The sequence below is a fragment of the Natator depressus genome, chromosome 2, assembly GCF_965152275.1.
Source record: "Natator depressus isolate rNatDep1 chromosome 2, rNatDep2.hap1, whole genome shotgun sequence".
Classification (NCBI taxonomy): Eukaryota; Metazoa; Chordata; order Testudines; family Cheloniidae; genus Natator; species Natator depressus.
The window spans coordinates 107,272,719-107,290,767 of NC_134235.1; the positions used below are offsets into that span (position 1 = coordinate 107,272,719).

Here is an 18,049-nt window from a genome sequence, read left to right on the forward strand (position 1 = left end):
GTACTGTGGGATAGCTGCCCTAGAGCGCTGCTCTCATCAGCGATGGAAGTGCTGCAAATGTAATCACTCTCTGAAGCCTGAGGAATTAAATGAATACACAAACCAGCGCTTTACTTTCACCGGTTTACTATCACCGATGAAACGTAGAGTGCAAAAACTCTGCAAGTGTAGACATACCCTTAGTTTATTGTTACTATAGGCGACTAGTAACTGCTGATAGTAAGGGGGCACAATTTAAAAGTTATGGTGGTATGCAGCAGGGTTCAAGGCAGGTACTCATGAGACAAAGGAGTTTTAGTTTCTAGCGCTATTTTTGATGCCATGTTTTACGATACTAGCAGAAAGAGACTGTTCTAAAAGAGAGCTACACGTGAAGAAAACTGTGATTGTATGTTTTGTATGTGCATTAAAAATCTTAAGAAAGTTGTCCTAATATATGGCTAGCATTAGGCTGATTTGTACGTTGCTGGCTCTGACACTTGCGATTCTTAAAAAAAGGAGCACTCGCAAAAATTCTTGTGCATTCTGTCATTTGCTTCTTTGGTGTGCTCACTGCTACCCTAGAATAAAGTGCCAGAATCAGTCTTGTGAATAAATATAATCCCAACACAACTGCATACAGCTTTATAATTACAACCAAACCAAGTGAGGTTCTGATAAGAAAAAAATCCATCTTTATTTTAATAAAAAACATTGTTTGGAGTGAAGTCCTATCCCTCGTTCACATTCCCAAGCACTCAGATAACAAATGATTTATATTAGCGCACTAGATGCATATTAATTTCATAGGCAGCATCAAGGAATTTTCCTGATTCTAGTGGCAAAGATGCAAGCAGACCATTAAACAGAACGGAATGCAAGCGTTGCCATTGGGATGAAAGCTCTGAATAACTGTTACAGCTTAGCCCTCCAACAAGTTTACATTTCCCAGAAAAATTCCTGCAGCTGCTCAGAGATACGGTTGTTCTACCTGCACTTTTGTGGTTTAGAGAAATTCAGTGGAAGATGGCTGCCAAGAGACATACACTGTCTTGCAGCGTGCAAGCAGGCAGCGAAGTACGCTGCTAGGCAAAGTTTGTCCGGGGAGAACACCCAGCAAATTGGACAATAGAATGGGGACTTAGAAGCAAATTAGCAAGGTCTTGCTCAGACAGTGCACAAAAATGTGTCATTGATTTGTTATCTAGCTGGCTTTGAACCTTCGAAAGTGAATGAGATTTTTATGCCCTTGAGCTGCTGATCCCCATCAAACCAATGAGACAGCTGATCCACCTTTACTTCTGTATTACTTATTTAAAAAGACCAGCCATTGACTATAAATGTAAGAGACCGTTTTCCTGTAACAGCAGCTATATAAATGGGGATACCGGGCCAAGACCCTTATTTCAGTGATCCATTACTCTGGTCTATTTCAGAGATTTGGGCTTAATTCTCCACTGTGCCCAAGTGGAAAGATTCCCCAAGGACCTTAAGCTAGCTGAGAACTGGGTATATCAGAGCCTAGCTCTGCCTCCTCCCCTTCCCTCAAATGTTCTGTCTCCTCCTTGCCTCCGAGAAGATTTTGCTTTCCCTTATGCCACGCAGTGGGTTCCAACGCAGTAGATGACAGTTGCAGAAGGCAGCAGAACCATCACTGCCAGTAGGGAGATTCCTTTGTGTCTTTCAAGTTCGCTCTCTGCTGCATAAGCAGAGAACTATCCCTTTAGGTCTGTAATGCCAGGGACGGACAATGGTGTGATCATCTTAGACCAGGTTTACCTCCTCTGTCACCACAGACCTGTTACTTTCTCTTTGGCTTTGGGAGCAGAGCAGATCTATTGCATCTCTCCACCAGACACCAGGTTCTCCTTAGCAGCCCAGCTTTTGGTAACTACAGTACAATCTCGCTAATCCACACTTAGCTCACTGCCATAAAAAAGAAAAAAGATTTCTCCCCGCTTTTCGCAGACATCTCACTGTTGCATGCTCTCATCTCATTGCTTTTAAAGCCTTTTACTATGCACGCTACAAAACGCTTACTACCATACTAGGAACTATAATTATAATTAAAACTGCACTTGGCAAATAAATGAATAAAGTACATTTTGTCAGGCACTACTCATGCTTGTTTGTTATGATTATTGTGTTGGTTCACTTACTTGCCAGTTTGCTAAACGTAGTGATTCAGTGGTCTGTCCCACTCCGTGTCTGTTACCAAGGCTTGTTCTGCTGCCTGTTGCACTCCTATGAACAAGCTGCTGTCTGGTAAAGGGCCATGTTGTTTATTATGAGGATTATTTATTAGGGTTTTTTGCATTGTTTTTTCATAACACTCAGCAATGATAGATTGCACAGTTGCTGCCAGGGTACCATTTGGTGTAATTAAATGACACCCGGAATACGTATTTGTATTTTACCTTCTCAAGAGACACATTCAAAATGTGCTTTGCGAAGGTTAGGAGAGCATGTGCTCAGTTCCAATAGGACACCTATTGCATTGTTCAGTCACTTCAATTATACATTTGACTTACTTGCTTTATGTCTTAAGCCTTACATTTCTCTTTTCATTTTAGTTCTTGTTACACTAAAGTGAAGGGAACAAACAATAACTAATATATGTTTGCTGAGGATTTCTGGAACAATGTAAGCCATAAGATATTTTTGCAGCAGTACAGAAAAAGAATTACATCTACTAGGCCAATTTTACCCCTGGTATAATTTCACTGGAGTCAGTGAAATTACAACAGATTAATTATACCCCTAGCTTTCAAAGTGCAACAACATGCCCCACTGTACACAATACACTATAGCATACCTTCCAGTACCCCACTGTACATAAATATGCCATACTTTCCAACCCAATACAGCACACCTTCTCATACCCCACTCTGTATGCAGTATTTTAGATCTTGTAATTTATAATCCCCTATTAGGTATCCACGTATTGTAACAGAAATAATATTGAAGTATGTATCCACGTAGCGCTCAGCCAGTGCAGGGTTGGTTGCAGTAAAGTGACATTCAGGATCACTGCACACCTGTTGTGTACTTTGCACCTGGTGGGAGAGAGCAGCTAACAACACTTTGTCCTTATCCTTTCTTGGCAAACTCTTTGCAGTGAAAACATTTGCATCAGTGCTACTTTCTGTATTTCCAATGTGAGCTGGAAGTGGCTCTCTTGTTACATAGCAAGACCACCAAAATGCTACCCTGGGAATAGGGTGCATATGCTGTGAACCTACAGCAAACCAGTATAATGAGGTGCCACCTCCGAATGTGCTGCTACAGTCATAGCGTGAAAGGAGGCCATCAGCTAAACATGCTGTACAGCTCTTCCAGCATTAGATACAAATCATGCTCCCAGCAAAAACGGGAGAGGGGTTTGTGGCTCTCTGAGGAGCCGAGGCTCTCAAGGCTATGAGAGAGGGTGAATAATGAAAGCCAAAAGACACGTTGCTGGAAAATACACCCACAGCTCTGGTTACTGTACAATAGAGCAATTTCCCTCTTTAAAGCCTATACCTGAGGGAAGAATGGAATGTGGGGATATGACATTGACCCACCCTGTCTAGACTAGGAAATAGGTTGTATTGAAAAACGTCATAGTTCAAGCATATTAGCAAACACATTTTTAAACACTGCCTATTTACCCAGTTTAGACCTGCCCATTCAGAAGAGGGGCAAGGAAACAAGGAAGGGGCACTGGACATGTTAGAAAGTCCCAGTTCAAACCACTTGAGCATCCATCAGAGAGCTCACACAGATACACCCCAGCCCAGAGAACTCAGCTGGCCTGGAGCTGCTCTTGTCAACCCCAATAGTAGGGGCCTTAGCAAGGTGAACTTCACTTGTCTGCGGACATGATGGCATGAGCAGAAAATCCCTGTGAACTGTGGTCCCACCATAATTCTAAGGGATTCATCATGTGAGGGAGGAAAGCCAGGGTATTTTAATTCTGACCTGGGATTCTGGGTGGGAGGACAATGGAGTGAGCGAGCATTCACCCCTGGGCTACCACTACATACACAGACTCTACTCTACTCTTTTCCTGCAAGCCAGAAAGGTACTCGGTGCTTCTCTTTGTTTCAATCTTGAAAAAAAACAAAAAAACAGTGAATTCAGTGCGGGCAAGAAGTGCTGGACTGACTGACCTAGAGGCCAAATCGTTTACAGCACTGAAGGGCTTGGAAATCCTCACCCCTCTGCCCTGATGCTGTCTTCCCCAGAAATCCACCATAGGTTTATTTCTCCCCCCAGCCCCCCCCCCATCGCTATCCCCTGGCCCTGCTGCCCCCCCAGATGCCCATCCAGGCCACATGGCTCTTCTCTTTCCTTGCTGCGGCCACACCTCCCCCACACCCCCCCCCAGGTTTGCAGCCCTGGCCTATGCTGCCTCCCCCTCTCCATGATCATCCAGTGTCCCTGGGGGGCCCCCACTTCCTCCCTGATCCCTCCCTCCCCTGAGCCCTACTATTTTGCCCCGTCACTGCAAGAAAGAAGCTCCCCTTTTTGCTCACCGGGCAAGCAGCGGCAAGCAAAGCGACTCCAGCGAGCTCCTCTCCTTGGCACATACCTGAGCACAGCTGTAACTGGGTGGGCAGGACAGGGACAGCTTCTCTGGAATGTGCCTGCTCCAGGGTGTCTGGGGAGGGGCACGTGACCATTCCTGCCCCTCCCTAGTGTTGCCCCTGATTGTTACAACCTATTAGCTAGCAATAACATCTCATCCTAAAACTGGATGAGACAAATTTTACTTTTTAGTACATGCTAAACTGGTCAAGGGAAGGAGCCTACTCTTCATCTCTACCAGTTTGGCCTATGTTAAAAGCAACATTGCCTCATCAACAGTAGAGCTTCAGGGTGCAATAGTTAGAACATGTTCTAACACCACACCATTACATTCTAGTCAAGGCAAACTTTAAGGGTATGTTTAAAAAAGAATCAGAGATGTATTATTAAAAAACTTGTTTAAACTAACGTTTTAAAATCCTAATCTAGTCGGTTTGAGGTGGGGTGTCCTGGGAGGGGGCGGTCAGGGGACAAGGAGCTTGCGGGGCGGGGGGGGGCGTTAGATGGGTCGGTGGTTCTGAGGGGGGCAGTCAAGGGACAGGAAGTGGGAGGGGGTGGATAGGCAGCGGAGGCCAGGCTGTTTGTTGGACACAGCCTTCCCTACCTGACCCTCCATACAGTTTCACACCCTGATGTGGCCCTTGGGTCACAAAGTTTGCCCACCCCTGCCCTAAGCCAAGGAAAAGTTTGGCTAGTTGCACTTTAATGTTTTAACAGCTCAGACTTAAATAAGAGATAAGCAGCAATAAACATCAAATATTCTACAAAATCACTATGCAATATGTAAAAGGTTAAAAACACCCTCTCCCCCCAAACTAGGTACAAACCCCCCCCTTAACTCAGCACTGCTTATTTTGGGAGTCGATGTAGATGGCACACTTCCCAGAGCAGAGCTCAAAATACACAACATACTTGCCCTGTTGGTGGTGCACAGAGTCTGAACTTTTGGGTGACATCCACTGTTCCTACTTTCATATCTTGGCTCATAGAGCTTAAAGCATACTTAAAATCTTCTATGACTGTTACACTCAACAGAGGATTTTCATATGGGGTCTCTGTATCTAGATTTTCAAACTAATACTGTACTTACCAGAAAAAAAGAAAAAAAAAAAAAGATAGGCTGGAGTGTATGCTAAGATAAGCCATTCAACTCAATAATATACATATCATCCCTAGACAGAATCTCAATTCTTTCGTTTTGGTCAAGGTGTCACCTTGACATGGGAAGAAAAATAACTGGCTTTTATTGAAACTTGAGAACCAGATCACAAGAGTGAATAGCTGGGACAATCTCTAGTAAGTGTTCTTTAAACTGGGAGACTAACACATTATAATAGTGATGTTGCAGTAATTAGCAATTTTGCTACTCCACGTGTATTCTTGTAATTCAAGAATGCATACTGGCTAAAATTTTCACACTTGGTTGCCTTAAAGTTTAGCCACCTATATTCTTTTCTAGGCACCTAATTTTAGTTGCTTGATTTTCAGAGATGGTGTAGTTCTCACTGAAGTAAATGTGAAGTGCTCAGCACCTATGAAAACTGGGCAACTTTTTTTAAATACTTAAATATAGCTTGCAGTGCCAGTTTTAGGCAATCAGGCTTCAAATCTTGGCCATTTTGATTTTTGTGTGTTAACAATGTTTTTCTTCCTTAGCAATGCACTCAGAAGAACAAAAATTTCCTTTTAGATTTCCATGTCAGTAAAATCACAATTTACTCAAGGTTTAAGAATCTTGCTCCTTTATTTTAAATAAACTGTGGTGTTTCTTTGTGATTTGCTGTTTTGTTTTTGTTTGTTTTAGGTCAAGAAATGGTGTTTAAGTGCCTTGGAGAAGGAATTCTTGAAAAGGCCTTTCAGGGATATAATGCTTGTATTTTTGCCTATGGACAGACAGGTGAGAGGGTGTTCTGTTGATCTGAGGAAAAGGTGGAGAAGGCTTCTTTGTGTGTGTGGTGGGGGCGGGGGAGGGGGGGGGCGGAACAAACAAAAATAGAACTAAAAAGAGAATCTAAAAATTCTGTGGGAAAACCAGTGAAAATAAAAAATCCTTCAAACACCATTGTATTACTACAGTATTATATTTTCTGTTTCATTTTTAATTAAGTACTTGATTGACAGCTCTGGAGATTGAACTCATCCTCTATTTAAACACAGAATGGGTTCAGCAAGGCCGGTGGCAGTGCAATATTCCTTACACAGTTGTAAATGTATGTTTAGTTTCTACCTGCAGGAGCCATCGTCTAGGATTGAATGGAAAATTCATATCCTGTGCCCATTCATTCTTTTGTGTGTGTCAGGTGAGACTGACAACAAGGGTTGCCAATAAATAGCAGTTGTGGTAGAGGTGTTGTGAAAGAATACTGTATTGATTTACCTATTTCTTTTCTTTAGTACTCAAATGAACTTGCTGACTGCTTGGTGTCCTCCAAGTCACTTTGTTGTCTTAGGTGCTTCTTGAAGAATAAAAGGGAGAGGAAAACATACATTGTGTGAATAATTTAGTGACTATTTGAGAAATTGCAGGGTGCTTTAAAATATTTCATTTCTCTTCCCCTTTGCTTTTCTCTAGGTTCAGGAAAATCCTTCTCGATGATGGGCAATGCAGAGCAGCTCGGCCTGATCCCACGGCTCTGCTGTGCTTTATTTCAGAGAATCTCTGTAGAAGAAAATGAATCTCAGACCTTTAAAGTTGAAGTGTCCTATATGGAAATCTATAATGAGAAGGTCAGAGATCTGTTAGACCCTAAAGGGTGAGTAGTTTTTTTTATATTAGTTGAAACTGCAACATAGAACTACCCACTTTGGAAGGGTTTGTGAAGCTTTTTTGAACTTGTATATGTATAAAACTTGTTCAGAAAGGATCACATGCCCAAAAAGTTAGAGTGAACAGTTCTCAAATAATACCAAGTTTGTAAAGCGTGAACGTGATGTTGTTGATTTAGGCTTGGTCTATACTAGAAAATTAGGTTGGCATAACTAATCCAATCAAGAGTGTGGATTTTTACATCCCTGAGCAATGTAGTTATGTTGACCTTAACTCCCTGTGAGGACAGCGCTAGGTTGGCGGAAGATTTCTTCTGCTTACCTAGCTACTGCCTCTTGTGGAGGTGGATTACCTATGCCAATGGGAGAACCCTCCTGTTATCATAGCTAATGTCTACACAGAAACACTGCAGCTGTGCCGCTGTATTTTTTAAGTGTAGACATAACCTTACTTGTATCTATTTGAATAGATGCTTAAAATAACACCTTTTAACTAGTTACTTAACTGAAGAAATGCGGTCACTTTTGGTTCAGCTTAGTACAGCTGTTGAACAACACGCAATATCTCTATATACATCAGTTTAGGACAGGAAAAGAATACTTCCCTTTTACATGGGGAAGAAGGGATGAATGTATTTGATGTAAGAATATTTATTGCCATAGTTGCAGAAGTGTAACCTGGAATACCAGCAGCATTCTCAGATCTTGTATATTTTGAAAGATAAATGTTTTTATAGAGAAGTATTTTCTTTTTAGGAAATGTAGATTAATTTTAAAGGACCGAGAACACTAACCAGAGTAAATATATGATTGTAGGGGTGGGGGAAATACAGAAAACTAAAAAAGAATATCAAATTAATCAGTACATTAGGGCAACTTGATTCTTCCTTATTTGTGGCTGTGTGATATATGGCAATTCCTGATATACTAGCTAACATATGTCATTATTTTATAGAAAGATTTGACTCTCAATTTCTCTTAGCAGCTTGCAGTGCTTGTGGAAGCCTTACAAGGGAAAAGACAGCCCAATCTTGCATCCTTCATTACACACCCCATACGCCTAATTATTTTATTAGGAGTTCTGATTGTGATAGGAATGTCGGATTAGGCCAAAAACCCGTTAGATGACTTTTGTCTCCCCTCCCCACTGTACTCCCTCAAAACAAAATAAAACAAAAAATCAGACATAAACTAATATAAGCACTTATTATGTGTTACATATTACATGTCTATCCAGCCATTCCCTATAACTAGACTTCAGTGATGGTCCTTGAATCTTTCTCTCCTAGTTCGCTGGATTTAAGAGTGAATACTTATGAGAAAACTAAAAAACAAAATAGAGACATTTTGTTCAGAGCATTATCCTTCATTTGTGTGGAATTAGATACGGGCAACAAATGAAAAATCCAGTCATACTCTCCAATGTCAAATGTGAAGCTTTCTCTGGCAAGTAGAGGAGACCTAAACCACCAGCTTCTGTCTCTTATGGTTCCAAAAATAACCTTGTAAATGTAAACAAATGCTGTGCTGACTTCTGAGTATGCAGATAGCTTAAGTGTCCTGTTTAATGCTCATAGTGCATCAGAATGAAAGTACAGTAGAACCTCAAAGGTATGAACACCCAGAGTTACGGACTTATTGGTCAACTGGAAACCATGTGGAACTGGAAGTAATCAATTAGGCAGCAGCAGAGACACACACTCCCCCCCCACACCCCCACAATCGAGCAAATACTATACTACCTTGGGGCTTTAGCCCTGGGGTTCAGGGCTTCAGCCACGGGTGGGGGTTGGGGCATTGCCACAGTATGAGGGGAGTCAGGGCTTGGAGCTTTGGCCCCATGGGGGGCACTGGAGCTCGGGGCTTCAGCCCTGCAGAGGGTGCCAAGGCTTGGGGCTTTAGCTACGAGGGGAGTACCTGTTTCAGCCTCAGCGCTCTCCCCATAGCTTAAGCCTTGAGCCCCCGTGCCCTCCCCCCACCACCAGCTGGAAGTGGAACTGTGGGGAGTCCTGGAGCCCCCCCACGGGGCAGAAGCCAGGATCGGTGCTGCAAGGCTGAAGCCCTGAGTCATGGTGCCCTCTGCAAGGCTGAAACCGGGAGTGAAGACGCAGGGCTGAAGCTCTGAGCCCCTGTACCCCCCCAGGTCTAAAGCCCTGAGTCCTAGTGCTCCTGCAGAGCAGAAACCCTGAGCCCCCCACCCTCCAGCTGTAGCCCCAATCCCCCCATGGCTGACATCTGTAATGTCTAGTTCAGAGTTACGGAACATTTCAGTTACAAACAACCTCCATTCCCTCTGTAACTGACTCTGGTCAGTTTCTTCTATTGATAACCCTGTATAGCAGTGAAATGAGAAATCCTGTCACTTTCACTCTGTTTGGGAAAGCTATGAGGCAAGTTCTACAGGTATTCACAGGAGAAGAGGACTGGAACACCAGAAGCAGCTGGAGAAGTAGTGAGGGAATTCTGGAGTTGGAAGATACCTTCTCCTGGTAGTCACAATGAGACTGATATACAGGAGGGAGTCTTGGAAGAAGGTTTGTAAAGCCTAAGGCTTGATCTACAGTAGAAAATTAGGTCAGGTTAACTACATCAGTCAGGGGTGTGAAAAATCCACACTCATGATCAATGTAGTTAAACTGGCCTAAGTCCCTGTGTAGATAGCACTAGATCAATGGAAGAATTCTTCTGTCGACCAAGCTACTGCCTCTTGGGGAGGTAGATTACCTACGCCCATGAGAGAATCACTCCTATAGGTGTAGGTATGTCTACATTGAAGCACTACAGCAGTGCAGCTGTGCTACTATAGCCTTTTAAGTGTAGACAAACCCTAAATATGTAGTGGTTGACTTAATTGTATTTATTGAGTGATAAATCCTAGAACGCTCCCCCATCCCAGCAGCCACGGATAAGGGCTGAGCTTCTCAATAAGGCATTGTCTCCTGGACTTCACTGAGAGCCACCTGCCATCACTTATACTTGGTATTTGTCCCGGCAGGTGGGTTTAGGTCTCTGACTAGGTTTCTGTTTTGTTTTTGTTTGTTTTTTAAATCACTGACTATGAATATGTGTCCAGTATATACAGAATTGTATATGTCAACTAACAGATACAATTTAAAGATTAGACTGTTACATTTGGATAAAGTGTGAAAAAATATAAAAGTTTGAGTCTTCCTTGATTTGCTCTATCACATCCTGGATTTTTGTTTGTTTTCCATGTTTGTCTATAGAAAAAATAACATGAAGCATTTCAGGGTCTGTTCTAAACCGCCCCTCTTCCCCCCAACAAGTGTGTGCATTAAAAAAAAAAATTGAGATTATAATGATTAAAGCCTGGTAGGTAGATTAATAATAGAAATAAGATCAAAACAAATCCAGAGTTTATATGGAGGGTGGTTTTGCTATTACTTTAATCATTTAAAAAAAACAGCCAGAATTTTAAAAATGGATCTGTAAGTTCTATAGCTGATGTATTGGCAATTCAAACAATTGCTTTCATGGATTTCTTTTTTAACCAGTACAGTTCATAATAAATTGCTATGGGAAGGTTTTGAATAACACCCTGCTTTGTTCCTAAGGAGCCGGCAGTCCCTTAAGGTTCGAGAGCACAAAGTATTGGGGCCATATGTAGATGGCTTGTCTCAGCTGGCTGTTACTAACTTTGAGGTAAATATAAACTGATGACAAATAACTAAATAACATTTCTGTAAACAGGGTGATAGGAATTTTGTACTATGTAAACCAGTATCTACTCAGATGTTTTGGTTCTTTGAGGTGATTTATATGTTCTAATATTCGACTTCATTATTGACAGTCACAAAGATGTCTGCCTGAAGACTCAGAACTATTTATTTCAATTAAAAGCTTTTGGCCTGATCTTTTTTTCCTATGGAAGTCAATGGAAAAATTCTTGTTGACTTTAGTGGCAGCAGTATCAGGCTCTTTGTTTTTGGAGATTACAGTGTATATGTAGCCAGTGTGTTAAGTTTGCCAATATTTCTTTATTATTTTGATTGTTTTCTATCCATTGGTTACAGTCTTCTTGTACTATGCTTATTAGTTGTATCAGAGTTTATCATAGCTGCAGAAGGGCCCACTTGAGTAACTCTGACTCCTTTGAAAATGTTATGTTTCTAGGGTTTATAAAAGACAATAAAAGGTAATATTTAAAGAAGTGCTTTACACACTGCATGGAGTTTTCTTTATAAAGGAAATTGGATGGAAAAACCCGTTTAAGTATTTTTTAAAAATGGCAGAAAATCTTCACTAATATTTTTCATGTACTACTAGAGGAGGAAAGACTACTCTTTTCAAAGACTTGTATACTTCTGAGGCAGATGTGCACGACGTAAGCATGAAAACTACCTTCTAGTTCACTTAGATAGTATGGGTTGAATATAATATTAAAGCTCAAGTAAATGAAAGAAGCAGTTTCTTTCAGTTATTGACAGATTGCAGTTTCTCTGGTTCCAACTTTTATGAATTGTGTTAGCTAAGGGAAAACCAAATGCAGTCAAACCTCTCCTACCCCGATCTTTAAAAGAACATTTTGCTAGTGTGAATTTTCACAGCTTTTTTTTTTATGCACATTTTCTCAGGAGAGTTAGCAAGCACATGTATCAAACTCAACATAATTGCCTTTGGTTTTATACATGTAGAAAGGTACAGTCTCTAAGTGAGGTAACCCTTTGAGCCAATTAAGTGAAGATCGTATTAGTGCAGCTCACTGAAGAAATACATTGTGTTCATCTGTCTAAATGGTTTTCTATTGGCCTAATTACTGGCATTAAACAAATATGACTTGTAATGTGGATGTTGTCAGCATGTTCTCAGCTACAGATGAGTAGAGATTGTAGCTTGTGTGTCAGAACTGGGTTTAAGTACAGCACTTAGAAATTTAAGGGGTCTGAATAACTGCAGCCTATCAAATTATGCACCCTTTGTACACTATACATTGGAAAATGTATGGAGAAGGTCCTCATCTTTTCTATGGTAATGAGAATTTTGTTTAGTGGGAAGAACAGTTTCGCCCACTTTTATCTTAACATCCCTTTTTACTGTATGTTATGCTCCAGGATATTGAGTCCCTGATGTCGGAGGGAAACAAATCTCGAACGGTTGCTGCAACCAACATGAATGAGGAAAGCAGCCGCTCTCATGCTGTATTCAATATTGTAGTAACTCAGACACTTTATGACCTGCAGTCTGGTGTAAGTGTGTGTTTGTGGTGGTCCTTGTTTGAAATAAGAGGCACTTGCTGCCATTTTTCTCCTTTCAGCCACTCAGCGTCCGGGATTTACATTTCAGGGGTGATAAATTTAAAGGAAACTTGGAGAACACAATTGAAGTCCACTGTCAGGATGCATACTGTTATACATCTATAAGTAGCACTGCTTAATTTGGGATAAGGAGACCAAATGGCCTACCATTTTAAAACTTAAGCTGCCTTGACTCCTAGGGGGTAGAGTTTTTCACCTCTGTCTTAAGAGTTATAATGTCACCTGGGGACACAGTTTCCTGTATGATATTGCATGACCCTTTCCTTTGATCCCATTAGTGGTTATTATTTATGTGGGAAGGTAGAACACATGAGTATTCTCTTGGTTTGCCTTTTCTTTTGTCTTTAAGAGTATGAGTACACTGCAGTTGGAAGTGTGATTGCAGCATGTGTAGCTATATCTGAGCTAGCTAGCACGGGTTACCAATAGCAGTGAAGCTACAGCACAAGGCTTTAGGCCCAAGGTAGCCACCCAAATAAGTTCCCAGCATCCTGGGCGGGCTTGTACAGCCATCACTGAAGCACATGCTAATTGTACTCACAGTAGCTAGATTGCAGTATGTGTAGGCGAACCCAAGCTAGTGTTAACTACACATCCTGATTGCAGTGTAAACATATTCTGTCTTTATTGTAACTTGAACTATTTTCCATTGGTACCTAAAAGGGAATCCAGCCTCAAATAATTTTTTGAGTTAAATTGAAACATTTTTATGATTCCCTTAGCTCATCTAGTAGAGAGGATGATTCAGATTGAAATTTAATGTACAAGAAAAACTACGGAAGCAGCCAGTTGCCAAATGAGAGATGAGCATGCTGTTTAAGACTGACTACTGTAAAACCTGTCCTAGACAGATGATTTTTGCTGTATTAGCATTGGCAACACTTCAATAGCTTACCATGCCAGTAAAGTTATTGAACTTACACCATAGTTAATGCTATTTCATAAGTGGTGCAACCCTTAGGGATAAAGTGATATGAGAGTAACTGTTTAAAAAAATTAAAAAGCCTTATGGGAATTCCTTTTTCTTGAGGCTCTCTTACACCTCTGATTTGTCACTGTTCATAATGCACTGCTCATAAAACAGCAGGATTTAAGTACTGCAAGTATATCTGGTTCTTTAGCATTTTGTATTCACATTTCTTGGCTATTTGTCTCCTATGTTTCATTCTTCTAGAATTCTGGAGAGAAGGTCAGCAAGGTCAGCCTGGTGGATTTGGCTGGTAGTGAGAGAGTGTCTAAAACAGGAGCTGCAGGAGAACGTCTGAAAGAAGGCAGCAACATAAACAAGTAAGGACATTGGCAAATACGAAGTGTAAAAATGAATCTTCCAAGGTTAATGTTTCATTGCCTGCCTGGAATCACTTGTCATAAATCACTTCAAGTGATGCTTCTGGTCAACAAGCAATTTAATTATGTTTTTTCAGCAACTATGTGCTGAACACCACATTACACATTGACGCAGGGAACCTGATTCATACATGATTCAGATCAGATCTTTGTGCTGCTTATTTGGAAAAAGTGACAACAGCACTCTTTAAAGAATATACCTTTGTGATTCATTTACACACCCTTTCCTCAGACACATGTAGCAATCTCATCACTGAAAGAGTGTAAGCCATAAAAGGAAGAATACAAACCATAAAAAATTTGGTGAAAACTGGATGGCTTTGCTGCAACATGTGCTAAAAATATGTAAGAGTATAGTTCACAGTTTAAGAAAAATAGGTCACAATGAAGGTGCATAAGTTTAAGGCTGCCTAGGGGCATCTGTAACTCAAGCAATAACAATTTATAGGGCATTTTGCTACCATAACTACTGTGTTATTCCACAAAACAAATACTTAGCATGATATCACCATTGTCTTAAATATACTAATTTCCTTGGGAAAAATGAGATAAAATGCAGCATCCAAACCTAGCACTTTTTTCAATTACCAATTTAAAAGTTTCCATAAACCTTTTTTTGGTTCTCTGTAAGATGAGCAGGACAGCAGAGGTATATTTCAACAACATTTATACTAGAATATTAAAAACCTAACCTCTTTTAGAAGCTGGACAGGTCCAGAGATTCTTCTGTAAACACCAGTCTACTTTGCATCAGTGTGTCATGTTAAAAAGTTTACATGATTGGCACAGTAGGGTTAAGAATCACTACATATGATGGGGAACTGGACGGCTTTAGGTTGGTAGTGTGGTATGTGGAGTCTTAACTCTCAAGGTCACTGATTCAAATCCAGCTGTTAGTTTTAGTTTCTGGTCTCTCGGAATCTCATGGTTGGTACAGGCCTACGGGAAATGAGTTGGTTGTCTCAGTCTGACTCCTCGTGGAAAAGTGTCACATCACAAGACCGTTGCCACAACAGACGCTAATTGCCATTCATGCTGGCAGTCTCGGCATATATACTGAGAACGGAATGGGCATTGAGAGTGAACTCTCCTCACTTTTCCCTATAACCTGATTCCGTCAAGTTAGGCTTTACATCTTTTATTGTGGTGGCAGCATTGGAATCTTGCTCTGTCCATGCTGTATCTTTTCTGTGGATAGATGTCTTCAGATACAGATAGTTCATATCTTTCATGAGTACTAAATTTTACTTTGAAACATTTCTAAAAAGAGAATAGAAAAAAAATCCATCTGCATTCATTTCTATAGGTACATTTACCCCAAGTTAAGTTCTTGTATGGTATAAGTCTGTATCCCCTTTATCCATTTATTCACTGCTCTCCATTTGGAACTCCACTTGATGCTTGAATGCTGAAGAGAATTCCCTCAGTGATGTACTGTCGTGTCCTTTACCTCTCTTTTCCGACACCTTGTAGAATTGTCTAACTCTTTCACTTACAAGAAACCACAGAACTCGTATTTGATTTGCACTTGGGGAAAAAAGGCATTTTTATTTTGAGAGAGGTAGATTTTTCCCTCTCGTTCTGAAAGTGCATTGCAACCAATAATCAAAGTTTGTTTCTAGAAGTTGTGCTACTAGAACTGATTTTCACAGAACAACTCCCATTAAAATGTGTGAATAATGTGTATCACACATACTTTGTATTGTCACTCAGAATAGTATATCTCTGAAATAGATACTGAGCTCTCAGGGGCAGAGACAATAGTTGAGATTTCCAAAGTGGCACTGAAAATTTTAGCAACACACCATTTTATGATGATCAGCATATTTTATAACATTGTGGACAGTGAATTTGACTGACTTGTAAAGTATCCCAGGTTTTTTTATTATGAGGTCAAAAGCAGAGTGGCTATAATTGCTTGAAATGGCAAAATCCATTAGAATATAATCCATATTGATTGCTATATGTAACTGCTTTGGATGAGAATGTGAAAATAAAGGAAGGCAAAGCAGTCCGACTCGTGCATTTACAGGGCTGGGCAAACCATACAGTACAACTAAATAAACCACAAATTTTGCAGGATGACTTCCGTGGCATCTAACCAGTTCCTGCAGATTTGCTTGGAAGTTCAGTTTCTTCATAAAAGCAAATACTGTGGATGAAATAGACTCTTCTCCAGTTATATACTCCCCTTCTCTCCCCCACAGCTCATCCTACCTCAGGCACTCCACTTGGGAATGCTTTGGAGGGAAGGGATAGTTTGCTCCATCCCAGTCAGCTCCAGAAATAACTTGCACTATGTAAGTCTTAGATCTTGCTATCAGTGTATTAGACCGAGGAGTCTGCTTTCTGCAGAGAGCGCTTTTGTTTTGTTCTCAGAGGTAGTGCTACTCCTTTTAAAGGAGATGCACACATTGTGCGCTCTCATTGATATTTTGTTTGTTTTCTCTAGTTATTTACCTTAACCTAAAATAAGTCATTCAGGCTTACAGTCATCCAGACATATGGCTTCTCTTTGTACATAAAAAAAACATAAGAAGATGGCCCTCTCCAACCTTCCTTCCAGAGGGTGTTGGGTGGCTACTCGTCTCCCCTCCATCAGGGTTTTCAAGGGACCTGCCCCATAACTGTCTTCCTCGGTCCTTGCAAATATCTTCAGAAGAGCTAAATGTGCCTGCTTCTCTCCCACTAGAGTACTGGCTACCATACTGACCATAGGGGCAGCGGTACCCCACAGTCCTTTGCAATGTATCTGGGGAATCTCTACAAAACACATAATATGAGGCACAGACTAAATCAGCCATTGATTAGTGCCTACCAAGAGTTAAAGCATTCTTCTTAAACAGGCTGTAATTTTGATGCTTTTTAATAAAACCACAGTTGTTGCTATCATAATTGTAACTACTAAGCAAGCCTTTGAAAACAAAATTAATATTGCCCACAATACTGTGATCTGAGTAGCTTTCATAATACTAGGAGCAGTAGCTGGGTTCTATTTACTAGATGTCAGTGAAACCCCTATGAAAATGGGCTGAAACTATGCCATTCAGTGCAGTGTTCTCCACTCTGATAAGCAAGCACCACCTTTACAACTGCTGACTCAGGCACTTGTTTGGAATGTGCAGGCCTCAAACTGCACAATAACAAGTGAGCCCAGTCATGCATAAGGAAAAAGTGATGTTGAAAATGTGAAACCCACAGAAGCGATTCTCTTTCATGTATTCTGCACCAGGCTGCCAAGTAAACTTACTCTTTCTGAACTGTCCCAGCTTATTGGATGGTGGAAGTGGCTTTTGTTAAAGGGCATTATGTAAGCAATATCAGAGAACAGTATGTAGATTAGATTAAAGTAATTACACATCTCCGGTGCATTATGAGTTATGAGGCAAAGTAGACACTGGAATCGTGTAATTATTTTATTGCAGCCATTTCTCATAATACTTCCCTTACAATGTTTAGACAATGGCTTTTGTTACAATTTCTTCATTTGTATTTTTAAGGGATGTTCATTTTGGTATTATTACATTTGTTAACAATTAGCTGCATAAAACAGATTGTATTTTATTAATAATAATAATAATTAATAATACCTAGCTCTTGTACAGCAATTTTCATCGGTAAATCTCAAAGCTTCTTACAAAAGAGGTCACTATCACTATCCCCATTTTACAGATGTGGAAACTCAGGTACAGAGGTGAAGTGACCTGCCCAGCAGGTCACTGGCAGATCTGGGAATAGAACCAGAGCTCCCAAGTCAGTTTGGTGCTTTGTCCACTAGACCACACTGCCTAGTTAAAGCCATTTTTCTGAAGCAGCAATAAAGTGTTAAATCTTTAATGCTGTGTTAACAAACGACTATTGTTTCACTAAAATAAGTGCCCCTTTATTAAAGCCTGGTCTATACAGTTAAATTAGTTGGCTTTACATGGGGCCTTTGAGGAGCAGTTTTGGGTGCAGAGGTTGCTTTAGTTTTTTCCTTGTGTGAAACTTTTCCCACTTTCTCTTGCTTTTACATTTCTTCTATTCCTAGGGATCTTCTGTTTTTGCCACTGTTCCTCTAGCTGATGGATATTCAACAGCACACCTTTAAGAGTCTGCTATTGGTACTCCTT

At 40.7% G+C, this 18,049-nt stretch overlaps 1 protein-coding gene across 1 annotated transcript in view; it reads left to right on the top strand.

The window, feature by feature from the left end:
- Positions 1-18,049, top strand: part of KIF13A (kinesin family member 13A) — a 187,819-nt gene that overhangs the window by 90,587 nt on the left and 79,183 nt on the right. Inside the window, exons 5-9 of the mRNA XM_074944806.1 lie at positions 6,353-6,445; positions 7,121-7,301; positions 10,890-10,977; positions 12,387-12,521; positions 13,765-13,877. Of these exons, the coding sequence (XP_074800907.1) occupies positions 6,353-6,445; positions 7,121-7,301; positions 10,890-10,977; positions 12,387-12,521; positions 13,765-13,877 (610 nt within the window). The remainder of the gene's footprint in view (positions 1-6,352; positions 6,446-7,120; positions 7,302-10,889; positions 10,978-12,386; positions 12,522-13,764; positions 13,878-18,049) is intronic.